The sequence below is a fragment of the Trichoderma breve genome, chromosome 3 (assembly GCF_028502605.1).
Source record: "Trichoderma breve strain T069 chromosome 3, whole genome shotgun sequence".
NCBI classification, from domain to species: Eukaryota; Fungi; Ascomycota; class Sordariomycetes; order Hypocreales; family Hypocreaceae; genus Trichoderma; species Trichoderma breve.
Genome location: NC_079234.1, coordinates 3,456,170 through 3,480,773, shown reverse-complemented (window position 1 = coordinate 3,480,773; position 24,604 = coordinate 3,456,170). Strand labels below are relative to the sequence as shown.

The 24,604-nt window shown below is 51.3% G+C and overlaps 8 protein-coding genes across 8 annotated transcripts; 4 read left to right on the top strand and 4 right to left on the bottom strand.

Annotated features, from left to right (window-relative positions):
• Positions 1–342: 342 nt before the first annotated feature.
• Positions 343–1,464, top strand: T069G_05452 (amidohydrolase domain-containing protein; the record flags this gene model as incomplete). Its single annotated transcript, XM_056172662.1, has 1 exon — positions 343–1,464. One exon carries the CDS (start codon positions 343–345, stop codon positions 1,462–1,464), a length of 1,122 nt encoding a protein of 373 aa, XP_056029520.1.
• Positions 1,465–1,566: 102 nt separating this feature from the next.
• On the bottom strand, positions 1,567–2,397 carry T069G_05451 (dnaJ domain-containing protein; the record flags this gene model as incomplete). Its single annotated transcript, XM_056172661.1, has 1 exon — positions 1,567–2,397. One exon carries the CDS (start codon positions 2,395–2,397, stop codon positions 1,567–1,569), a length of 831 nt encoding a protein of 276 aa, XP_056029519.1.
• A 498-nt stretch (positions 2,398–2,895) lies between these two features.
• On the bottom strand, positions 2,896–4,711 carry T069G_05450 (uncharacterized alpha/beta hydrolase domain (DUF2235) domain-containing protein; the record flags this gene model as incomplete). The annotated part of the gene is made up of 5 exons (XM_056172660.1): positions 2,896–3,460; positions 3,515–3,608; positions 3,681–3,918; positions 4,007–4,387; positions 4,442–4,711. The coding sequence occupies 5 exons, from the start codon at positions 4,709–4,711 to the stop codon at positions 2,896–2,898; spliced, it is 1,548 nt and encodes a 515-aa protein (XP_056029518.1).
• A 1,996-nt stretch (positions 4,712–6,707) lies between these two features.
• T069G_05449 (AMP-binding enzyme domain-containing protein) lies at positions 6,708–10,470 on the top strand (the record flags this gene model as incomplete). The annotated part of the gene is made up of 8 exons (XM_056172659.1): positions 6,708–7,339; positions 7,391–7,486; positions 7,537–8,005; positions 8,073–8,164; positions 8,243–8,286; positions 8,329–9,278; positions 9,336–9,665; positions 9,724–10,470. The coding sequence occupies 8 exons, from the start codon at positions 6,708–6,710 to the stop codon at positions 10,468–10,470; spliced, it is 3,360 nt and encodes a 1,119-aa protein (XP_056029517.1).
• A 565-nt stretch (positions 10,471–11,035) lies between these two features.
• Positions 11,036–12,208, bottom strand: T069G_05448 (aminomethyltransferase folate-binding domain-containing protein; the record flags this gene model as incomplete). Its single annotated transcript, XM_056172658.1, has 1 exon — positions 11,036–12,208. One exon carries the CDS (start codon positions 12,206–12,208, stop codon positions 11,036–11,038), a length of 1,173 nt encoding a protein of 390 aa, XP_056029516.1.
• Positions 12,209–12,785: 577 nt separating this feature from the next.
• On the bottom strand, positions 12,786–17,121 carry T069G_05447 (major facilitator superfamily domain-containing protein; the record flags this gene model as incomplete). The annotated part of the gene is made up of 9 exons (XM_056172657.1): positions 12,786–12,886; positions 12,947–13,272; positions 13,332–13,603; positions 13,653–13,749; positions 13,836–14,507; positions 14,559–14,642; positions 14,718–14,764; positions 15,485–15,686; positions 15,761–17,121. 9 exons carry the CDS (start codon positions 17,119–17,121, stop codon positions 12,786–12,788), a joined length of 3,162 nt encoding a protein of 1,053 aa, XP_056029515.1.
• Positions 17,122–18,838: 1,717 nt separating this feature from the next.
• Positions 18,839–19,861, top strand: T069G_05446 (NADH:flavin oxidoreductase / NADH oxidase family domain-containing protein; the record flags this gene model as incomplete). The annotated part of the gene is made up of 1 exon (XM_056172656.1): positions 18,839–19,861. The coding sequence occupies one exon, from the start codon at positions 18,839–18,841 to the stop codon at positions 19,859–19,861; it is 1,023 nt and encodes a 340-aa protein (XP_056029514.1).
• A 2,798-nt stretch (positions 19,862–22,659) lies between these two features.
• On the top strand, positions 22,660–24,403 carry T069G_05445 (amino acid permease domain-containing protein; the record flags this gene model as incomplete). The annotated part of the gene is made up of 4 exons (XM_056172655.1): positions 22,660–22,952; positions 23,004–23,395; positions 23,462–24,051; positions 24,119–24,403. The coding sequence occupies 4 exons, from the start codon at positions 22,660–22,662 to the stop codon at positions 24,401–24,403; spliced, it is 1,560 nt and encodes a 519-aa protein (XP_056029513.1).
• Between the last annotated feature and the right edge of the window lie 201 nt (positions 24,404–24,604).

The following is a 24,604-nucleotide window of genomic DNA, read 5'->3' as shown; positions in this document are numbered from 1 at the left end:
CGCTGACTGGTGCAAAGGGTTGATTATCACGGTGGAGAGTTGAGAACTGGTGCGGGGCAATGATCTTTGATGTGCCATGCCCCTCTTCAAGACTCTCTAGCTTGCCTGTTAGGTGTTGTTTTGATGGCAATGGATCCGCGTATCAGTGTAACGTCTGCGTCGCTAAGGAGGTCGCTGAAATGAACCCGTGCTGCAGTTAAGCCACTCGAGGGCTATACCCCCGCTATGCTGCTGACGGGAAGATGAGTTTGTCCCACCATCAACCTCTTCCTCCTAAGCAAAAGCCCGAAGCTTGCTTGTTCAAGATCGATTCTTCTCCAGTGTGAGATGGCGACCTCCAAGATGCGCGTTGTGGACATCCACACGCACATGTATCCTCCGTCATATATCAAGATCCTCGAATCCCGCTCTGCAATCCCTCTGGTCCGTACATTTCCACAGGCCGCTGATCCCCGTCTGATACTCCTCGAAGCCGAAGTCAAATCTCTTGAGGAAGCCACTCAAGATGCCACAGCTAAACTTCCTGGACGGCCGCTCACTTCTCACTTCGCATCGCTTGCTCAAAAGGTCCATTTCATGGACACCCATGGTATCGACATTTCTGTCATATCTCTGGCTAATCCATGGCTTGATTTCCTGAGTGCCTCTGAGTCGGGGAAGATGGCTGAATCCGTCAACGAAGAGTTTTCGCGAATGTGCAGCGAGCACCCTGGACGTTTGTTTTTCTTTGCAACTCTGCCTCTAACCGCGCCTCTTGAGACGTTGCTGGCCGCGGTATCACATGTACAAGGCCTCAAATACTGCAGAGGGATTATCCTCGGCACCACAGGTTTGGGCAAGGGACTTGATGATCCCGCTCTACTGCCTATTCTTGAAGCTGTGGCAGCGGCCCACCTGACTGTCTTCCTGCACCCGCATTATGGACTTCCGAATGAAGTATGGGGACCTAGAGCCAGCGCAGAGTACGGTCACGTTTTGCCCCTCGCCCTCGGCTTTCCAATGGAAACCACCATTGCAGTGACGCGGATGTACTTGGCGGGCGTATTTGACAAGGTGCGAGATCTGAGAATGATCCTAGCCCACAGCGGAGGGACCCTTCCTTTCCTAGCAGGCAGGATTGAAAGCTGCGTCATGCATGACGGACAGCTTGTGAGAGAAGGCAAAGTTGGAAAGGGTCGGCGGACAGTTTGGGAAGTTTTGAAGGAACAGATCTACCTTGACGCGGTTATTTATTCCGAAGTTGGACTCAAGGCGGCCATAGACGCCACCGGGGCTGATAGATTGATGTTCGGCACTGATCATCCCTTCTTCCCACCTCTTGAAACAGATGAGCAAGGAGAGTGGGAGAGCGTGAGTTTGAACGCTGCAGCAGTGACCAAGGCTGTTGGTGAAGGATCGGGAGAGGCAACGGCCATCATGGGAGGGAATGCTATAAGCATCCTTCGCCTGGACCAAGACATTTGAGTAACGTGGCGCTGGCTATTTTCGAGTAATTCGTGCCAAAATGTAGACAGATGATATAGCCAAATGGGTTTGTGGTGTCTCATTTCCTCTGCGTAGGGGTAACTAGACAGCCGCGTCTTGCTGAAATTTTGTCTCTGCATCGTAGATCCGTTGCCTGGCTTCCCTCATTTCCTTCTCGGCGTTTTCGAGCTCCTCGCTACTCGTTACGTCCAGCTTCTGTAGGTTTCTCACCGCTTGAACAGCTCGCAACTTGTCGCAAACCAGTTCCCAGTACATCTTTTTCACTGAGCCGAGATCCACAAGATAATCGCCAGGAACCAGAACGGCGCCATTTGCAGGTCCTGAGGATTTTTTGACAGCACCCGTGGCCTTTAGTGACTCCTTGACCTGCTTCCGTCTTGCCTTTTCTTCTTTCTTCTCTTTGAGTCGTCGCCTAGCCTCGGCCAAGTCCTCCATTTCCTGCGCTGCCTCAGCCTGCCGCTTCTTTTCTTCCTCATGGAAACGCTGCTCCTCTGCCAGCCGCTCCCGCTCCTTGTCCAACTTCTCTTGCTCTCGCTGTTGCTGCTGCTGCCTCTGCTGTCTATGAGCATTTTCGCGGGCCTCAAGGTCGTCGGCAAATTTTTGGTGTTCCCTGTCCATAGCCTCGCGCTCCTGCTTGCGCAGCAGTTTGGCCTTGAGGGACTGATCATAAGCAGCACGAGCATTTGGATCGGACAAAATGTCCCTGGCTCTCTCGAATAGCTCCCATTTTGCTGCATCAAAGTTCTCGCGCGCTTTGTCTGGGTGGTAGTTCAGAGACGCTTTCCTCCAAGCTCGGTGGATGTCTTCCTTGGGGGTGAGAGCATCCACCCCAAGGAGCTCATAGAGGTCAATATTTTTGTCCGCATACTCATTTGCGAACCCTAAAAGGTCCGCCTTCTTGTCGTCACTCATTGCAAGAGTCGGTTGATTCCTTCCGAGTTATGTGTGAGATGAAGTTTGGTATAACGACTTGGACAGAGTACGTTGCCGCTGAAGAAGCCAAAAAATGAAAAGAATCAAAGCTTTTGGTGCAAATCGGTTTTTTAAATGGGTAATTTGAATGAAGAGAAGAAATTCCCAGAGATTTGATGTCGTCTAAACGGCGCCTGCCTGATGCTTATGAGATTTTATGAGTGGCAGAATGCAGTCGCGCCTTCGCGCCGTAGTTTGATACGCTATCACGTGACTCATGGAAGCCTCCAAACTTGCCACAATGAACAAAGCACGAGGTATTCAAGGTAGTGCAAATCCCATTAATACCCTTATTCACATCTATAAAACGCCGTCTTTCCAAATCCCAATGCCGCATTATATCCTAATGCCCTAATTTATGAAATACGCTAAATTGTCTGTGAGCGTCACTACTCTGCCATTAATCATCATTTTTCAAGCGATAGCTCCTCAACCGCCTTACTCCTTGCCACTTCTCAAGGCGGGAATCTTCTTTCCCTGCCAGTCAATATCCTGAGTCTCGGCAAACAGATAGACGTTTGGCGTTCCCTCCGAGAGTTGAAGCAGATATCGCTCATAAGGTCCCAATGGCTCCTCCACCATGATCCTCTGCTTGGGGTCCGTAGGCGCAGAACCCTTTGGCCCCGCGAACTCCCAAATCCATCTTCCAGCCTGTTGTTTATCCACCCCAGATTCATCGGGCGGACCTTGCCACCAGCTGGGATTGTGAGGGATCGGGTCTTCAAAAGTTGCATCCGTATGCTTCAGCTGCCAGCTGGATAGGGATGGACAGCCCCAGACTCCCTTATCGTCCAAGCCAAGACCCTTGCAAGCAAGGCGTACTCTGGCAGAGCTGTGGATACGTTCATTGGTGTCTTGCAAGAAGATATTGGTGTCACGTTCTGTCTTCGGGTCGGTTCGCTTATATAAACCAGGCGTCCTGTCTTCGAATCCCGAGAGTTTGTATATGAAGCTGCCAGCCTTATTGATGGACCCGAGTGCCCACGGCCGCACAGGCTGATTGCTTGAGTAGATAGGATCAACAGCCCATTTCGGACCCTTCTTCTTTGTAGTTTGCAGGCTTTTGTAGTAGCCGATGGTCTTTTGTGCGACCCTCTCGAGACATGATAAATCGAACTCGACTCCGACAGATGCCATCTGGTCCATCATCCCTATTCGCCCAAATGTCAGTTCTTGGCTCAACTCTTTTACTACCGATTTTCCTGTTGTTGAATAATACTTACAGGCAAGTGAAGAGTCAGAAGCCTCCTGATCGGGCCAACCTCCACCACAGTTTCCGTGGTTTCCTGGGAACCAGACCTGTCTAAGATCGGTCGTCAACCTATTCTCTGGAAGACGTTCCCAGACAGCTGGGGAAAATGGAGCACGGGTTTCATCCAGAGCAAGTGCCTGAAAGGCATGTTCTATGCGATCCGACAGCGATGTATCATGCCATTTATATGTGCTGTGGAGGTTAGCTTCCTGCGATGCCATGTATCTGGAGAGCAAATAGAAGGGAGACTTATTCGTCGTTTGAGGGATGAATGCCTATCTTGTCGAGCCACGAGACCTTGGGGATACCCAGACTACCAACAGTGTCCCAAACGCAGACGGCCTTGATTTTGATCAACTCGCCATTCTCCTGGTAAACGCGGGTATACCCCAGCTCCTCGAGCCTCTTTCGGTACACGGCGGCTGCGTTTGGTCCTTTGGGTTTGTTGGGAAACGGCTGCCCTGGAAACTCGTCGTCATAATCGTCGTTGTTCCAGTTTTCCATGTCCTTGAAGATGGGATAGAAGTACTCCAAGCCCTCTCTGGTGAGAAGGCCTAGGTTGCCAATCATTCCTGCGACTGATCGAGCTGTAAAGGCCCCTCGAGAAAATCCGACGAGAAATATTTCATCGCCGTCCATATGGTTGGAGGATAGATATGAGTACGCATCGCGGACTCGCTATATTCCAAGTCAGCTCAATTTGCTTTCCGGAGAGAGTGCGGTTCTTCTCACTTCTGAGAGACCCAGGCCGAATGCGCCGCCGGTGAGGGTGTCAATGGCATTACTACCAGTTCCCACTCCGGATTCATATGACATGACTTGCAGGGTGCCATCGTTGCACCGCCGCTTGAAGCATCGGCTAATTCGCGTCACATTCGAAGGTACTTGAAGTGTTCCCTGAGGGTGTTCCAGAGTCGGCTCTACGTAGCCGTTGTCGCTATTCATCCACGTCCCATCGCAACAGACGATGAGTCGCTTGTGGACAGGAGGCTGAGAACCCATCAGGACAATTTTCGCAAATCTTTTATGTATGAGACTGTTTAGGTAATTGATCGTTGTGAGTAATGAGAAGCACGACCTGAGAAAGGACACCACTTATACAATATACCTATATATATAAGTCAGGCAGAAGACATACACCAGTCCTCATGTGAGGCGGCCTCCCCGCAACGCCCAGATCGTCGGTTACTGTCACCCTCTCCAGAGTGAACACTTTTTACCAACACAATGACTGACTATTGGTGGCGGAAGGGGCATGACCACAGCTACAAAGCCGGCCTCACAATAAGCTCTTCGTGATGGTGTGCATCCCATGAGACTAGGTGGTCAGCCCCAGCCATAGCCCATCGTCCCTTGCTTCAAGCTTCTCCTTACGCTACGCATTTTAGCACGTCCAATACCCATGACCAAAAAAAAGCCAAAGCCTAAAACGGTTGAGGGGGCCAAGGCCAAGAATTCAAGGCTCTTTTGCCGTCAACCACTCAGGTGATCACCAGCAACTCGACTCAACAAGCGCTTCTCAGCTCCGAGCCGTTGTGGAGCGCCGTCTCTCAGCCCTACCGTTGCATCTGTAGGGAAGCAAATCCTGCGTCATTCAGGCGATGCTGACGGCTGTTTGACGATCCAACCACGGTGGTGCAGAATGGCTCATTATTAGCAAGTTTCAGTCCAGGCCTCGTCTCTCGCGTAAAGCGACCCTTGCAGTGCCCAGAACAATAGACTTAAGCCCAGCCTTTTGACGTGGTTCTAGACCGTGTTGAACGAGGTATGATTGAGGTGTTAAGAGAGTGCTTATGTGCATTCTGAGCTAGTGCGGTTATTGGGAAATGAGATTCAGGCGCAGCTTTTTTAGCCAGTCAATTGATTTGGTGTTCCGCAAGTACTGCAGAAGGATTCTTCGCTGCCACCACGTTTCAATCAGCAAACCAATGATAGCTCAAGCTATGGGAGGTGCATGTAAAAGCAGTCATCCTCACTTGCTTGGCTTGTAGCATTTATGTTGAACAGGGGATGAATTATATGGGCGCCACATATGGCTTTTACTGTGCTTTCACTGTAAACCCGAAGTACCTCTAATGGTAGATCCAGGAACAAGGTCTACTACAGCCGCAAGAAAAAAGCTTATGTGTAGTTCCAAATGCAAGCAGATCCAGATTGTATTTCTCACCGAGAAGTTAATGCTACCAGTAAAACAGCCCAGGAAGTTGGATATAGCGAATGAGTAGGTTACTTGCAGAATCCGCGGCAATGTATGCCGATGCGGAACCCCACAACTATCACCGAACAGAACCGGTCGAGTTTTGAATATTTCACCACATATGCTCGATACACCATGCAATGAGCTAAGTAAAAGGTGATATATGTAATATATGTACTGTAGGGAAGTTCTTGTATTTCTTTAATATGAGCTTGATGTAGGCGCATTGGATAGCAATGTGTGCACAATCTGATAAAATGTTTTCCGGCATCCACGGTCGATTTGCGGATCAGTGTCACGCCATTTGTACACTCTGCCATCGTCTTAATCTTGCGCAGTCTAGTTACGTATTATACGGAAAATGGCATTCTATTAGAATAAGTGATATCTATATAGCTACAGCTAGGGGAATTATAAGAAGAAATGAATTAGTCGTTGCAACACATGTTGAAACAAGATTTGTCAAGTACACCTCGTCCATAGCAACGGAACCAGTACTGAGCGGCTGCACGTCATCTGCTACTGCTACGGAGTCCGTACTGCTACAGCTGTTCCCCGCCATCCGGCTCAGGTCCACTTTTTTCAGCTATGCGGCCAGTAGGGTAAAGGTTTCTAGCGACCGCCTACTATAATAGGACACAGTGCCCCTCCCGAAGATCGGAGTGCGGCAGAATTCTTTTAACCATCCTCAACAGAGATGACTCTTTCAGAACATTAGCTTGAACTTATATATACTCCAGAGACACATTCGCTGCGAGGTGTCTTCCCATTCAGTATAGATTTTGCTATATTGCTGCCGCCATGGGATTACCTGATCCTACCTCCGACCTCGATTGGTCAGGCTACATTGGCGCCATCCACGAGATATTCCACAAGAATGCTTTGAAGCATCCCGATGCGCCCTGCGTTACGGAAACGGCCTCCTCCACCACGCCCGAGAGGAGATATACCTACAAGCAGATCTACGAGGCTTCCAATATCTTGGCCAACCAGCTCCATGAAGCTGGTATCACCAATGGCGATGTCGTAATGATCTTTGCCTACCGTTCCGTCGAACTCATCATCGCCTTCATGGGAACCCTTGCTGCCGGTGCCACCATTACCGTCCTAGATCCCGCGTACCCCCCGGCGAGACAACAGATCTACCTCGAAGTCTCACAACCAAAGGCCCTAATCACAATTGGCAGAGCCAGGGACGAGAATGGTACTTTTGCGCCGCGTGTCCAGAAGTACATTGACGAAGAATTATCTCTCAAGATACGAGTACCCGAGCTACGGGTGAGCGACGATGGCCACCTTACCGGAGGCGAGGTTGACGGGAAGGAAGTCTTTACCGACACTGAAAACAAAGCATCAGCACCTCCGGATGTTCTGGTGGGACCAGACTCAACAAGTATCCTCAGCTTTACCAGTGGCACGACATCCACGCCCAAGTACGAGATCCGGCAACTCTCCAAGTTTGGGCATTAGCTAACTATTTTCAGGGGCGTTTTGGGCAGACATTACAGCTTAGCCAAGTACTTCCCATGGATGGCCAAGACTTTCAATTGGACTTCGGACACGAAGTTTGCCTGTCTAAGGTAAACCCCACCAAATGATGCCCGGCATAAGCTCTGCTAACCAATAACAGTGGTATAAGCCATGATCCTATCCAGAGAGACATTTTTAGTCCAATGTTCATGGGCGGAGAGCTCATTATTCCTGCTCGCGAGAACATCGCCCACGAAAAGTTGGCTGAGTGGTTCCGCGATCACAAGCCCAATGCGGTCCATTTGACGCCCGCCATGGGTCAAATCTTGTGCGGCGGTGCCAAGGCAGAGTTCCCTTCATTGAAGTGGGTTCTTTACGTTGGCGATATTCTGACTAAGAAGGATTGCGCTTCTCTCCGCAAGCTGGCGCCCAACGCGGACATTTGCGCCGCGTATGGTACCACTGAGACGAGCCGCAGCGTATCATACTACCATATCAAGAGTCACGCCGAAGATCCAAATGCATTGGATAAATTTGGCGATATTGTTCCTGCCGGAAAGGGTATCGAGAACGTCCAACTCCTCATAGTCAAGCGGGATGATATTACCAAGCTTTGCGGCGTCGGTGAGGTCGGTGAGGTTATGTTGAGAGCAGCAGGTTTAGCTGAGATAAGTTTTCCCCTTTCTTTTTTGAAAGCGTCCTGCTAACATTCTACTTTACGGATATCTGAACGACCCGGAGAAAACCAAAGAAAAGTTCCTCGACAACTGGTTCGTCGACAACCAGAAGTGGGTGGAGGCTGACAACAAAGTTGCCGACCACGCCAACGAGCCCTGGAGAAAGTATTACAAAGGCCCACGGGACAGAATCTACAGGACCGGCGACTTGGGACACTTTTTGGACGATTCTGGTAATACCGCTATTACAGGCAGAGCTGATGATCAAGTCAAAGTTCGTGGCTTCCGCATCGAGCTCAATGAGATTGATAGCAACCTGAGAGGACACCAGTTAGTCCGCGAGTGTAAGACTCTGCTTCGAAGAGATCGGAACGAAGAGCCCACACTGGTCAGCTACATTGTCCCCGAAGACCAAGAGTGGCTCAAGTGGCTAGCAGAACGCGGCCTGGAAGACACTGAGGATCAAGGTACCGAGATCGGGCCCGTCACCGTGTATTCCAAGCGCTACCGGCCAATGCAACCGGAGGTGCGGGATCATCTCAAGTCTCGATTGCCCGTTCACGCTATCCCGACTTATTTCATCTTCCTAAAGAAGATGCCTTTGAACCCCAACGGCAAGGTTGACAGCCCAAACCTGCCGTTCCCGGATGCGGCCTTGATCTCGGAAGAGGCTTCAGAGGAGGATCTGAAGAGATGGGAAACGCTCAGCAGCACCGAAAAGGAACTGGCAGAGCTGTGGGCAACCCTGGTCAATGGTCTGAACGCCAAGACTCTGCATCCCGAGTCTGATTTCTTTGAAAGTGGTGGGCACAGTCTGCTTGCCCAGCAGCTTCTTCTCACTCTCCGCAAGAACCTGGGGGCCAACGTGTCCATCAGCACACTGTACTCGAACTCATCCCTCAGGGCTCTTAGCACCCAGATTGACCGCCTGCGTGAGGGCAAGGGCGACTCGGAAGTGACGGAGGATGTCGAGGCCGCATATGCCCAGTCACTCGAAAAGCTTCTCGGTAGCCTCGACGCCAAATATCAGACGGCGGACCCTGCGGCACTCTCACCGGCAAGCAAGACGACCGTCTTTGTGACTGGTGCCACGGGCTTCCTGGGCTCCTTCATCGTCAAGGACTTGCTCGAGCGTGAGAATGTACACGTGATCGCCCATGTCCGTGGAACAAAGGGTGTCCCGGCCGCCCTCGAGCGGCTCCAGAAGTCACTCCGCGGATACGGAGTATGGCAGGACTCTTGGGCCACCAGGCTCAGTGCAGTCATTGGTGACCTGGCACAGCCGCGTCTTGGAGTTGATGATGACACTTGGAAGATGCTTGGCGACACTGTTGATGTGGTTATCCATAACGGCGCCCTCGTCCACTGGGTGAAGCAGTATAAGCATCTGGAGCGTAGCAATGTTCTATCAACAATCGATGCCCTGCGGCTCTGTAACCAGGGCAAGCCTAAACTTTTCTCATTCGTTAGCTCGACAAGTGTTCTAGACACGGATCACTATATTGACTTGTCACATGAGCAGACCAAGTCTGGACAAGGAGCTGTCATGGAAGCAGATGATCTCAAAGGTAGTTCTACGGGTCTCGGCACCGGATACGGCCAGACCAAATGGGTAAGTAGCCTCTGCAGACCTCTTTCTGCAAAGTAACATTCATGCTGATGGACCACAGGTATCTGAACAGCTCGTCCGCGAGGCTGGCAGACGCGGCCTCCTCGGATCTGTCGTCCGACCTGGCTACATCCTTGGAGACGCTACCACCGGTGTCGTCAACAACGACGATTTCCTCATCCGCATGCTCAAGGGCTGTATCCAGCTGTCTAGCCGTCCTCACATAGTAAACAGCGTCAATGCCGTACCAGTAAATCACGTCTCAGTCGTCGTCGTCGCAGCCAGCTTGAACTCCGTCCCGGCCGAACCCGCAAACAGTGGCAGCAACGATGTCGGTGTCCACGTCATCCACGTCACTGCCCATCCTCGCCTGCGCATGAACGAGTATCTTTCCATTCTGAGCTACTACGGCTACGATGTCCCTGAAGTGGATTACGATCACTGGAAGGCCCAGCTCGAGACCTTTGTCTCGGAGGGTCCTCTTCAGAAGGACGCGGAACAGAGCGCCCTGATGCCTCTTTTCCACATGGCGACGAATAATCTCCCCACAAACACTCGCGCTCCGGAACTAGATGACCGCAATGCTGTTGCTGTCCTCAAGGCCGATGCAGACCGGTGGACAGGCGTCGATGAGAGTGCTGGAGAGGGCATTAGCAGGGAAGCTGTTGGTCGCTTCTTGAGGTACCTCGCCGAAACCAACTTCCTGGCGTGGCCGACTGGACGGGGTAGGGAGCTGCCGCCTATCAAGGCTGGTGTTGTCGAGGCGCAGGCGAAATGGGGTGTTGGAGGCCGTGGTGGTACAGCATGAGGAGAGGGAACGAGAACAAAAGTCGAAAAATGTGGATAGTGAAAAATATGTGTCGATAGGTCAGAGAACATAAGAAAAAGTTAAATATTGGGCATAAGAGACCTTTTGAATTTACGAATAAGGCATCACATTTGTGTCTATACTGCTTTGTTGCAAGCGATATATGAAGTCTTCATATACTCCCTTTTCGCCTCAATGTCCTAGATCAGATTTTTGATGAGACAAAATATTTAACTATTCTTTCTCTGCCTTTGTAGTGCCGGCCCAATACCCAAAGAAAGGATGCCAGAAGATGCATTATAGTATTATGGGAAATTATCGAGGGCCTTGGATTAGAGCTTGAGAAATAATCTGGAAAGCCTGATTGGCAGATTGGGTGTTATTCCAGGCCTGTATACTTCTGCGGGTGCGCCAACACGTTTAATCGCACTGTAAACAGCCACCTCTGGTCCAAAGCAAGGTTGTATCATTCATTGTCTTCCGTCCAAATATCGTACATGATTCGTACACACATGAAACATGCTGCCTCATAGTAGTAGTAATACACACACCAAATCTATGCTCATTACTGGTGCTGTTCATCCAGCCTCCGTCTCAGCCACTCCGGAACAAAGGCCTTGACCTTGACGCCGCTCTTGTTATCCTCCTCTCCCCATTCCAGCTCAAACTCATCGCCATCCTTGAACGTCGCCGCCGCCTGCTCCCCCGGCAGCACCACGTCCGTCATAATCTCCAGACGGCACAGCCCCAGCCCAATGTTGCCCACCCCGCGAAGCCACTTGCCGGCGCTGCGGCCTCGCTTGCCGGACCGCCCGATGCTAGTTTCAGCGGGAATCATGTCCGCCGTCAGCGTCTCGGGGGAGCCGCTCTCGGGTTCGTAGACGAGGCTCGGGGGAGCCGCCTTGGCCTTGTCGTAGATGACGCAGGGCAGGATGCGCTTGCGGACCACGCCGCGGTGCTTGGTGCGGATGGTCAGCTCCTGGCCTACGTAGCAGCCCTTGTGGAAGTCGACGCCGTTCATGAACTCCATGTTACTCTCGAGAGGTAGAGCCTGTTCGCGCAAGATCTCGTCCTGGCCCTCTGCGACGCCGTGTAGATATCGACGAATCGTGTATGCATCTTCGGTCGTCTGGTCAATGTCCACCTCTGGCGCCTTTTGGCCCGCAAGCTGGATGATTCTGTATCCCAAACCAGGCGCTCGAGGGTCTTCGTAGACAATTCTAGATTCGTTCGGTGCGATGTTGAGCTGCGAACCGGGAGTGTCGTTCCACGCATGCCACACAGATATTTCTCCCGAATCTATTGCTCGGAAGGCTACTTTGGCCCTGAGCTTGTACCGCTTGATATACTTTGACAGCGCGTTGATCTGCGCCGCATCCACCTCGATCAAGAAGCCGTCCCCCTCTTGCGCCGGGTCACCCCGAACTGGGTATATAAAGACATCGTGCAGCACCCTTCCTGTCGCATTCAGAAACCCCGTGTAGAAGGCGTCGGTTCGAGGCTCGCCCTTGCTAGAGACGACGTTGGCGGTAATTATTCCCTGTAGAAACTTGGCCGCATCGGGACCAGTCACAGAGAGCAGCTGCCTCGAGGACAAAGCAGCCAAGCCCGCAGCTGGAGGCCGAGCAGACGCAAATTGGCGACGCTGGAGCTTGCAATTGCGGCAGACGAGATTCGGCGAGAAGTCGTGCAACAAGGGGCGCCTCGAGAGGCTTCGAAAGATTGGCGCCGAGGCCATCGAAATGGTCGATGCTATCTAGGGCTGTTGCTCTAATCGCAGAGGGGGGGATCGATAGCACGAGAACTTGACGAATTGATAGCGGCAGCTCGGCGAAAGCTCCAGGGCGCAACCGGAGAGAGAGGAAACGATCTATGGGCGGTTTGATTACGCAGCAAAAGGTGGGAAATTCGGAAGAACGAACCACTCGAGGCCGAAAAGATGCAGCTGTGATCCGATGGTGGGGAACGTGGAGCGCTTTGTGCCTGGTGGGGGAATTCCGGCTCTTGGGCCGAGCACAGCCGGTCACCACTAACAGATATACTATATATCTTCATCTTCAACAACTAAGAAGGCATTATGATAGTAGTAGAAATTATATGTTAAAATGTTGTAAATCATAGCTATGGCATTAGTCCATTTTTTATGTGCAGTGCGATACTTTGAAATCTCCAGATGTTAGAGAGATAGTATTCCCATTGTCTGATATCTCGTCATGAAGACCTTGAAACCAAAGTAGAAAACAAAATATCGAATCCTCTGTTGCGAATAAATTCCTAGATGCTTCATGCTTGTGCAACAAACCAGGAGAGTCCAATCACTGGTCCGGGTCCTGGCTGTACCTAAACGGTCGGGGCCCGCACGCTGCCTCAGAAGCTGTTGTGATTTCTTGAGCATCCAAAATATCCAAATAGACCCCTACTAGCAGTTAGTCTAATGAAACAAGAAAACACGATTCCACCTTAGCAATAAACATACTGGCCATTTTCCAGCGAGGAACAATATCTTGCAGCAGCTCCTTGAACAGTGACATCCTCCGAGTTGTGATATCGTCGGGCTCGCCTCGACTTAATCTAATGAGAAATAACGCCGCCTGATATGCGACATGCGCTAGAAATGGAGTAGCAACCAGGACTGAAGTGGTATCTACCATCTGGTCTCGGAAGCCTTGGGCGGTGGTCGCCAGGTGGTCCAAGGTAGACAGCGTCTCCTCCGAAGTGTCCCTCACAGAGATGTAATTAGGTATGAGATCCATATTATTGCTCTTCGCCCGCCATTGATATTCCTGAAGCAGAAATATTGTGCTATAATTGGTCAACCTTATGCATCGTATCGCACAACTCTCGATGTCGAGCCCTCTTACCTGGAGCAAATCGATAATTGTGGACAAAATCCAGCACATGTCCTCAGTTCTCTCACACTGGCTTCGGCGTTTGAGACTGTAATCAGCGCATGAACAGTTCGTCGCAGTTGTGCTATTTGCTGATCCCTTTCCATTGGGTCTTGGTGATTATCCGGGCAAACAAGATCGAGAGCCTGACTGAGCATATAGGTGGCCTGCCCAAGTCTAGAAAACATGCCCATCTTAAGAGAAAAGCCCTGAGAGATGCTGAAAGCGTCGCTTGGCTTCGCAGTCTAGTGATAGTGTCAGTTTAATGATGAAACTGGAAGCGAAAACTCTTACTCCATCATCCCATAGCTTATCGTCAACCGGGAGCAAATCATCGAAGGTTGGATTCTTCGTCGCGAGGGGTCTGTTAGGATTGCTAATGTTCATAAACCTATCCAGTTGTTAATGACAGTCTGCGAATAAGATATTCCAACGTCAGACAGTAGGAAATATTCTCCTTGCCTCACGCAGACTCACCGATCGAGAAATAAGATGGTCCACCACGCGCGTCTCCGTTCGTCAACTTCGGACATTGAGCGTGGACTACTGTATTCACTCTGTGATTCCTCTCTCAGGTTGTTAACCCCAATTGCTGTGCCGTAGCGTGCACAAGCTCCAACCGTCAAATACGCAGCCGGATAGATGGCCTGCCCGAATTCATAGAGCGCAATCAAGATGCCAGCTTGAAGAACCCGCAGCGACAAAACTCCTGCCGCCTCCATCTCGAAATGCAGTCTCTTAGCATTATGATACAGAGCAGTCACATCAAGTGCCCCCGTCCCTGGATTGAGATCGCGTGCACAGTACAACTGCATACATATGATGAGAAGACCAAGTTCGCTCCGTCGCTGCGCCAGGGGGTTCAGCAGATGTGCAAAGAATCCCTTTTTAGAAATGAGAGGCATCCACCAGTGGATCGAGTCGAAGAAAGTATACGCGATGTTGCGAATACGTGAGGGATCATTTTCGAATGGCGATATATCTGCCGGTATAGAGGGATGGATCCGGGGCAGCTCAAGCTGTGCCTGTCGAAAGATTTGCGGTGCGATGAAGTATATCGCAGTCGCGGTGGCGGTTTCATTGGAGGTTGTAGGAGTTACAGGTGTCACGGGCGTCACGGGCGTCACAATAGAAGTAGACGGAGGTATCCTGTGATCATATTGGCTATCCAGGCGTGATACATTCGCACTGGAGCTCGACAAAGTGTTTGGCGTGGCCGAGCGGCCCTCGGACCGTATCTGACGAGACTTTCGCCGCGATAGATAGACGCATTGGGCACCTTTCCTAGCACACAGGGCACAACGAGGAAGGGTTCGATCGCATCTCCGTTTTCCTTTCCTACAAGGATCGCAGGCAAACCGAGCATAGTTAGCCGGCGCTTCCTCGCCCGATGAAGATGTCATGTTCTGGTCGTGGGTAGTAGCTGATCAGTATGTTGCGGAGCTGGTCTGCGGAATATCCGCCCGGGATACAACATATGCGCCTCGGCTGTGAGATTCCGTGTAAGCGGCCAAATTGGTAAATACCGCAACTCGGATTGATAGCCGACTCGAATCGCTTTCCTTGAATGATAGTTTGGGCCGATCAAGTTCTGCAAGTGAAGCAGCAGGACGAAGCATCGGGTATGCGGAGATGCGGAACTGCGGAAATTCCGCACCGGCAGTATGTATGTAATCATTGCTTCCTATGTTAAATCTTGGCATTAAACCGCCATGTCAGCGCTATCGAGACGCCGGTCTTTTGGTCCTTGGAGGAACTACGACAAGCGAAATTCGCTATTAAATGAGGACGGCTGCTGCTCATCCGCTTTACTTCATTCACATAATTAACCTTAATTCCTTTCTCAGGTCGGTAGCCATGGCGTTAGGCACAATCTTATTCATTTATCTAGCGTCATGGGTGAAAGCATCGTGATCCGACATATTTTCTGGACCTACCTGCTATAGGTCTCCCTACTAGGTACATGTATATATCATTGCAGAATAAAGAGACATAAATATTGACTTGACATGATGATGCAGCTAAACAGGCGCTGGAGTACTTGACCTGGCCGGTTTTCGGCTCCGTCTCCACGACACAAACATAAAAAGCAATGTCAGGATCATTCCGAATCCTGCTAAACCTACGCTGAAATATAACGCCGATCGATATCCTCTAAGCAAATCGCTTCCGTGATGATTTAGTTGGGTCTCGATGGTCCCTGCAAATCCCAGACTTAGGGAGATGGAATAATTGATTGTTGTAGCAATGAGAGACGCTGCAAGTCCCTGGTGCTCGCGTGGCATGGCATTGCTTAGAAGAATAGTTCCCGCAGGGAAAGACATATCCCTAAGAAACAGGTTAGTCCTTTCATTTTGCATCACCTTTAACGGATAGGACAGATGGCTCGCCCCTCCACATACATGCCAAAAGGGTAGATCAAGACCATCACAAACGCTTGTGCCCAATAGGTCTGATCGACCGGAGCTGTGGCCAGAAGCGTGGCTGCAATAAGGAACCCACACATTGCCATAAACATGATGACACTTGGCGATACTCGGCTGAGCAGATACGCTGTTGTGAGGCCTGCGATGACGCCCATGATTGGCGCCGGAGCCCATTTACCTACCGCAAGGAGCGGTTCGTCGCCCTTGATAACTTCCATAAACTGGTAGTAGTAGTAGAGACCAATACCAAAGCTGGCCCAGCCTGCCGCGATGCAGCTTAGAGTCCAGCCAAGATCCCCCGTAAAAACAGAAGTCGGGATCAAAGGGAACTTTGCCTTGCTTTCAACAATTCCAAACACAGCTAGAGAGAGAAATCCAACAATAAGAAGAACATAAACATATGGGTTTGACCACCCGGCAATCGGGGCCTGGTTCCAGGCGAAGTTGATAAGAGCAAGGCCGGTGATGCCAAAAAGAGCGCCAGGAATGTCAATTCGCTCAATAAAGTCGAATCGATTTCCCCGTTTAATCGAAGACTCTGTTCTCGGAGGCGGATCTAGCGCTCTGGGAATTACAAAGATCCCCGCAACAGCAAGGCTGAAGCAGAAGATGGCCATGATCCAGTATGACCAGGGCCACCATACCCGCTGTGCCAACAGTGCGATGAAGACGCCCGCGACGTTGAATCCAGCTGGGGCAGTAGCTCCAAAGAGACTAAACACCAGTTCCTTTCGCCGCCCAGGAGGATACGTCCTCCCCAAGATGGCCACCGCATTTGGCAGCACCAATCCGGCTCCAATGCCCTGAAACGCACGGCAGCAGATGAAGAATGTCGTCGATGTCGAGTACACGCTGAAGCCAGCCAGCAGAGACCACAAGCCATACCAAAAGAAACCGGCGATGAAGAGCCGTCTGTGGCCATACAAGTCACCGAGCCTGCCGGCGACGAGAATAAAGGTGCTGTTGGTCAGAGAGAATGAAGCTGCGAACCAGCTCAGCTGGCCATCGCTTACATGCTCCCAGCTCTGACCAATGATGTGAGCGGTAATGATGGAGAGAGCGAGGCCAGTCTGTCCTAGAAACTGGGCCATGGAGACGACAAAGAGGAAACAGGACTCGTGGAGCAGCGACTCGGGCCTCTTGGCCATGGAATGCGTCGATATCGCGAGAGAGACCGGGCGCGGGGGCCGCAGCGCATTTTCGTCGCTGCCATCGTCTTCGTCATCGACTTCATCTGGTCGGCCGTCTTCCTTCTCAGTGTCGGAACGAGGCGTTATTGGCGGGCTCTCGAGGGGAATGTCGTTGTCTCTGTGCCTATGTATCCGTAGAGGCGCCATATCTTGGACTGCGCGGCTGCGCAGGCGGATTGACGGCAAGGCTCCTGTCGCAAGACATGGTGGCTAATTAGCGAGCCCCCTTGTTCTTATATGGGAACCTGTTCATCACACCTCGGTGGTATATAAGAAATTGGTAAAGACCCGTCCGAGTGGAGCAGATCGCACCCGTCAGGCCGAGATTTGGCCAATGCTGAATCGTTCGGCGGCAAGATGGGATAATTTGACAGGGTTTCCGGGGTAAAATTTGACACGCAAGGCCCTGGCACATTGTTTCAGTGCCAAGGTAGAGTTTTGAGGACGGCTAAAGACGATGAAGTGATTTTGGCTAAGCCGGGGTTCTCGCTGGTCCGCGATCCCGCATCGACCAATAAACGGCTGGGCGCTGCTCTATTCAGGCCAAACTGCATCAGTGAAGCAAACATTCAGTGTTCAGTTGATTGATAAAATGCACGTAGCCAGCCGCCCGCACGACTCATGCTGTTGCCGCCAAATGTGGCAGTTCCGGCCATCTATCCGGGTTGCATTGCATGGCAGATGAACGCGCGGGGCTGCGGACTCTGACTGCGGGATGCGGCGGCCGCAGGCGGACATTCATGTTGATGCTATGCACCTCATCGACGGGGCCTCTAGAAAGAAACGACAACGGTTTCTAAGCCGTTTGTTTATGATTTCTCAGGATTATCAATCGCTCCAACACGACTCTGTCAAGTCCGGACGAATGTGAGAATCAACCTAGATATATGCTCACACATGCCAACTGCAGCTTGGCGGCCTGGCTTCTGACATCTGGACGCCGCAACTGTGGCCGGGATATGGTCATAAACATCGATGAAGTCTCACGATATCCTCGCCACCTGCTGCCCCTGCTGTTTACATATCCGTACATTCCACGTACCAGGAATGGCATACTAACGGCCCGCCACCTCGAAAGCCACAGCCCCCCTGAGACTAACATGTAAGATGATCCCTCGTGTTCAAGGCACGCCCTGCAATCCAACCCACCCAGAGCTTAGTTGATCTTCGAAAGAACCAACCAAAGCTCCAAAGCTCCTCGGAAAAAGTTGTTTGGCAGATAATCCCGGAGGTTTGCTTGCCGCCTCCACATCAACTTGGTGGCTCGGCAGCAATGAGACGGTGTGAAAATGCGTCAGCCTTGGCTCAAACAAGTTGAACGTCCGCAAGCTATTCCAATCAATCGCCTCCAGTATTGTGCTTAAACGAGGTGCGCACAATATGAAATCTAGGCTGATGCCCGCTGTTATAAGTATGGGGATTAGACTAGTTTTCACAACGAGCCACCATGCTGAGCTGCTCTCATAGCTCTGTGCAATACTCGGGTTCTTGTTGTATGGGCTGGGCTTTCATGCTTCACTATCTCTCTCTCTCTTTCGGTTGTCTATCGGTCAGCTACATCATATTGAATCATATTGCATCATATTTCCTCGACTTGAGCTCTCCGATCTCGTAGACTTACGTATCAACACTACCGACTGTCATCTTCATGGAGTCCACAGCAACGATGGACTGTCCAGCGGCAAACACCGTTCTATATCTCCCCCTAAAACTTGGGAATGAAGCCATTTCTAGTCGCATCGTCATGGCGCCAATGGCAAGGCTTCGAAATAGCCGGCGGCACGTGCCTTTGGTCCCTATGGTGCCTACTTATTTCGCTGAACGCGCCAGTTATCCAGGGTCTCTTGTAATAACGGAAATGACCATGATATCTCCTCGTGCGTCTGGCTACCCACACTCTCCTGGAATCTGGACGAATGAACAAGTTGCGGCATGGAAAGCCGTCACAGCCGCTGTTCATGCTCAGGGGTCGCGAATCTACCTTCAGATCGGGGCTCTTGGCCGAGTCGCAAACCCCAGAGTACTAGAAGAAGACGCAGTCTTGTTTGGTCTGCCTAGAGACTCGGTCAGATTTGCCGCTCCAAGCTCAATACCTTGTAGCAAAGGGCATCCGACACCTGCAGAGCTGACCACGGAAGAGATCAATACCCTGGTAAAAGATTTTGCTACGGCCGCAAGGCGCGCCGTATTTGATGCTGAGTTTGATGGAGTCGAAGTCCACGGCGGTTATGGCTACCTCATCGACCAGTTCATCCAAGACACATCGAACCAGCGCACAGATTGTTACGGCGGCAGTGTTGAGAACCGCTCCCGGTTTGCACTCGAAGTCATGCGCGCGGTTGTGGATGCCGTTGGCCCTGAGCGTTCTGCAATTCGTTTGTCGCCATGGTGTTCCTGGCAGGGAATGAGGATGCACGATCCCATGCCACAGTTCATCTATCTTATCCAGCAACTCCGCGGCCTAAAACTCGCATATCTACACTTGGTAGAGGCTTTTAGAGCTCGGCAGACAAACTCTGCAGAAGCTTTATTCGGCGACAGCAATGACATTCTCATCCGTATGTGGGGAATGACAAGCCCAATCGTCTTGAACCACGGTTTTGATGCCACAAGCGCCATCGAGGCTATCGAGAGATATATCGGGGTGGCCGACATTGCGGTGTCTATTGGCGCGCCCTTCATGTCGAATCCAGACCTCGTCTATCGCATCAAGAAAGGAATACCTCTAACGCTGCCAGACCGGTCCAAGTCGCACTCAGTAATAGATCCAGATGGTTATATCACCTATCCTTTTTCAGATGAGTGGAAGGCAGAACAAGACGCGAGGCTACGCGAGACAAACCTTGGCATTTTGCGATCAGTGATGGAATTTTATTCGACATACTAGAGAACCAAATCATCAACCGGACCATCGCTGCATGTAGATGTAAAGGCGCAAAGTCATGCAGCTAAGATAGCCCTGGAGATCATATCTGGAGCTATAAGATCCAACACCAGGATGAGTTAGCTCGGCGACACCACCTCGCAATAGTACTCGGTAGATACTAGCACTAAGCTTATATAACACGCATAAAAGTATACAAAGCGAAAGAAATTTGGAAAAAGAAAACACAAATAAATCATGAACCAAACGGCAAGATGACTTGTGCCTCATTTCGAGAATCCCCAAAATGGTGCTTCGGAGTTCGTGTAGCTCAGACTTGATGGTCCCAGGAAGGTCCATCATTTCGAGTAGGCCATTGCCCTGCACCTTTCTTGCTCAGGCTCTTTGTAGAGACACTCAGGAAGCTAGACTGACCATTGACGGACCCAGGATATTCCGAACTTGGCAACTCATGTTGGCAGCTTGAAGAGCACAAGTGACAGCTCAAGTGGCCACCTTGATTGCCGGCTGTGTGTAGTCGCGCGCTAAACTGATTTTCTGTCTAGCTGTTCGGAAGATGCCGCCAGTCCGAGCAAACAATCGCACAAGATGCGACGCAACACACAAATTCACTTCCAGGACCGATAATCGGCGCAAAATCAGGAGTTATCTGGAACACGTCCAATAGGCTACTCGAAGGATATCAAAGGTCAGCATGGGCAAGTGCGATATATGTCTCATTATTCATTGTCAATTTCACCAGAGAGAGGCGATCAGCCCACTGATAGGATGCCCTTTAACCAGTTTTGGCATGAGGCTCCGCAATAGTCAAAATCACACGAGTAATTCTAGCATTAAAGTGTTGCTCTAGGTGGCTAATCGCAGATACGGATTCTCAGCTAAAATAAACATCAAACTGATAGGAGATTGGAATACGGGTGCTGACACGAGTCTCGCGGCCTTGGTGCCTGATTTCCATCGTACGTCTAGAACAAAAGATAACAGCAAGTGTAATCACGTGCCATCCAGGAGAACCGCACGTTGTTTGGCGGTGGCAAAAACGCCACCACGAGATCTAGACTTGGCAGTATCAAAGCGAATCTTGATTACTGCATGATTCCGTGATCCGACGACAAGTGACGATGGAATTACAACCTCAGTCAACTTTGACCGGCCCGGTCATTCATCCCCTTTCCCCAAGGTTTCGCTTCCCCAGGCTGAGACTCCGCGGCCCCGTCAGGCTGGGGAAATAGTGTTTGCGGGGGATCGTGGGAAGGTGGTATTTTGAACCGTGTTGTGACCATTGACAGGCGAGATTTTACCTCATGGTATGATATTCTGTGGGTGTCATTTCGACACAATGGGGCAACTTTCTGACTACACCGATTCAGAACCTCGAGCCGGTTCCGATGTGGCGCTTGAATAGTGCGGGGAGAAGGTTCACTCTCGTGTCAAGTTCGCCTCCGTGGAATCCCGGAAACCCACAAGAATACACTGTCTTTGGATATCATTGACTAATGAATTGCCCGTCAAGGCGAGCTTGTCAAAATGTCATGGGAAATGTCGGGGGAAATGCACCAGCTGGAGAGGCTGAGGATGTCGGGGAACGGAGCAAAGTGTCAAATGGCAGGGGGAAAGGTGGCTTGCTAGCGCATACCGAGGTGTGGGGAACAGCAAGGAAGGCCGGGAAGAATATGTGCAGAAGGAAAAATCGCCGCCACTGGCTTGACTCGGCCGTGCCTTGGGATGGCGGTTTGGAGGCTTTTGGGGAGGTTTGGGCCACTCAGCGCCCAGATGAAGCCAAGCCCTCTCGTCAGCGGGATCTACGGCATGTGGCCAAATCTGCAGTGTGGCATACATCAAAGTTTTTCTTCAGCCAGGCACTACGCCGAATGGAAGAACAGTGTGCGTGCAGGAACGAGATCAGGCGCAAGGTGCCTGGAGTTTATCTAGGAAGGTTGCTGGGCATGTGCGCAGACATGGATCCCCACGAGGCCGTATCCATCGCATTATACATGAGGATTACTACCCGGACAGCTCAATGGACGCAATGGAGCCATATCTGGAGATAAGGCAGGGGCTGGACCATGGCCTCTGAGATGATCTTGAGTCAGGGTTGCTCCAGCTAGCGCACCAGCCTGTCTCCAGGCTTCCACTTTGATGATTGTGATGCTGCGACACACACTGGGGCCCACTGCCGATAACCAAACGCCAGACTATCTCAAGCGGCGTCTCACTCTTTACCTAACGCGTCCCACTTGGATATCGGTAGCCGCAACCCCCGTGACTTGGTAATGCTGGAGGCGAAACGCCATCAACATGACGGAATCTCTAAATTTCACCTATTTGGTCGACGATTCGGAGCATCGCGCGTGGGCAGTTCCAAGAAAAGTTAACTCGCGCATCCGCGTGGCCGGCGGGGAGGGTGATTGGATGGGGAAGTTGGAGCTAGATGGTTTTAGGATCTCACCGTCGAATCAGCGCATTGCAGAGTTTCATCGTCTTATCAAAAACGGGCATTTCTGGGGGAAGGGGGACCCCAAATTTCTCCAGTTCCCCGTCCCCAGCATGGGCCGTTCTCGGGGGCCCCGATTGTCTATCGCCCATTGAGAAATGTCCCGAATTCTGTGCACTAGCTGCGTTATCAACTGCCCCCATCAGTGCCGGTAGTCTGACGCCTTAGAGCATCATCAGTCCCGGTTGCGTTCCCGGTTCCGGTCCGGTCGGTCAACTAGCGCTTCTCTTGTATTCTCTATTATATCATTTCACTTTCCCTTCTTATTCTTCCTTTCTCCAAGTTGTCCTGCTTCTCCAAGACGAAAATGGAAGACTACAGCAACGACCCCAAACATGACCTCACCCCAGAGGCTGCCGCCCTGGCACAACTGGGTCACAAGCAGGAACTCAAGCGGAATTTCTCCCTGATTTCTATGCTGGGTCTTGCCTTTGCCATCCTCAACACATGGACGGCCTTGGCAGCTTCAATTACACTCGCTCTCCCCTCCGGCGGCGCTAGTTCCGTCATCTGGGGTCTGATCGTGGCCGGTATCTGCAATCTGTGCCAGGCTGCTTCTCTCGCCGAGTTCCTTTCCGCCTACCCCACAGCTGGAGGTCAGTATCACTGGGCCGCCATTGTTTCATGGAAGCGATGGAGTCGCGGTATTAGCTATGTGACTGGGTGGATCAATGTATCCGGCTGGGTTGCTCTTAGTGCCACCGGTGGTTTGCTTGGCAGCACATTCATCGTGAACATCATTTCGCTGCTTCACCCCGACTATGAGCCTAAGGCTTGGCATCAATTCCTGATTTACATCGGCTTCGCTCTCATTGCCTTGGTCATCAATGCTTTCATGACCAGAATTCTGCCTCTCTTCACCAAGGCCGCGTTCTTCTGGTCGGTTGCCGGCTTCGTCATTATCAGCATTACGGTTTTGGCTACCGCGTCCCCGGATTACCAGTCTGGCGAGTTTGTCTACGGCAACTTCATCAATGAGGTTGGCTGGCCTGATGGAATGGCTTGGCTGCTCGGATTGCTGCAGGGAGCATTTGCCCTGACAGGTACGTTGAACCGATATCTGTTGAATCACAGAGAAAGGGCACTGCTAACTCGTCTCACTTGAACAGGTTTCGATGCGGTTGCCCACATGATTGAGGAAATTCCGGAGCCACACAAGGAGGGCCCCAAGATCATGCTCTACTGCATCGGCATTGGCATGTTCACTGGATTCATCTTCCTCACCGCGCTGCTCTTCTGCATCAAGGACGTCGACGACGTCATCAGTGCTGCTTACGGTCCGCTGCTGCAGATCTTCATGGACGCAACCAACAGCAAGGCTGGCAGTGTGTGCCTCCTCATGTTCCCCCTCGTCTGCATGCTTTTCACCACCGTCACCCTGGTCGCCACCAGCACCCGAATGAGCTACGCTTTCGCTCGTGACAAAGGAATGCCCTTCAGCAGTGTCTTCGCTCAGGTGCACCCCACTCTCGACGTCCCTATCAACGCTCTGCTCTGGACTGTGGCTTGGGTCATCATCTTTGGCTGCATCTTCTTGGGCTCTAGCAGCACCTTCAACGCCATCACATCGGCATCCGTTGTGGCTCTTGGTGTCACCTATGCCATTCCCCCGGCGATCAACGTCCTCCGAGGCCGAAAGATGCTCCCGGAGAATCGCTCTTTCAGGATTCCCGAGCCTTTCGGCTGGATTATGAACATTGTAAGTTTTTGTTCTCTGTACACTCAGCGCAAACGTATAGACCAAAGATGCTAACTCTCATTGACAGGTTGGAATCCTTTGGGCTATCTTGACCACCGTCTTGTTCGTGTTCCCTCCGGAGCTTCCCGTCACCCCTGCCAACATGAACTACTGCATTGTCGCCTTTGGCGTCATTCTCCTCATTTCGGGCGGTACTTGGGTTTTCGGCGGCCGAAAGACGTACAAGGGACCTGTCGTGGACATCCAAGGCATGTTCCACGGCACCGTTGACGGCTTGGATGGCCTGGAGGGCCTGGACGCCGCTGCGCAGTCGGATAGCGTGCGTGAGGATCACTCTGCGGAAAAGAAATAAATTTCCTTGTCGTAGATATAGCGAGTTAAGCGGGGATTCTGTTTTTTTGCAATGAATTTAATATGATACCAGTATTCATACCAGTCCTAATCGTGATATTCGCCGAAATGAAAAGTGCATATCGCAAAACTTCCTATGCCAGTATCCATACCAGTCCTAATCGTGATGGCCGGCAAAATGAAAGGTGCAATCGCCAAATTT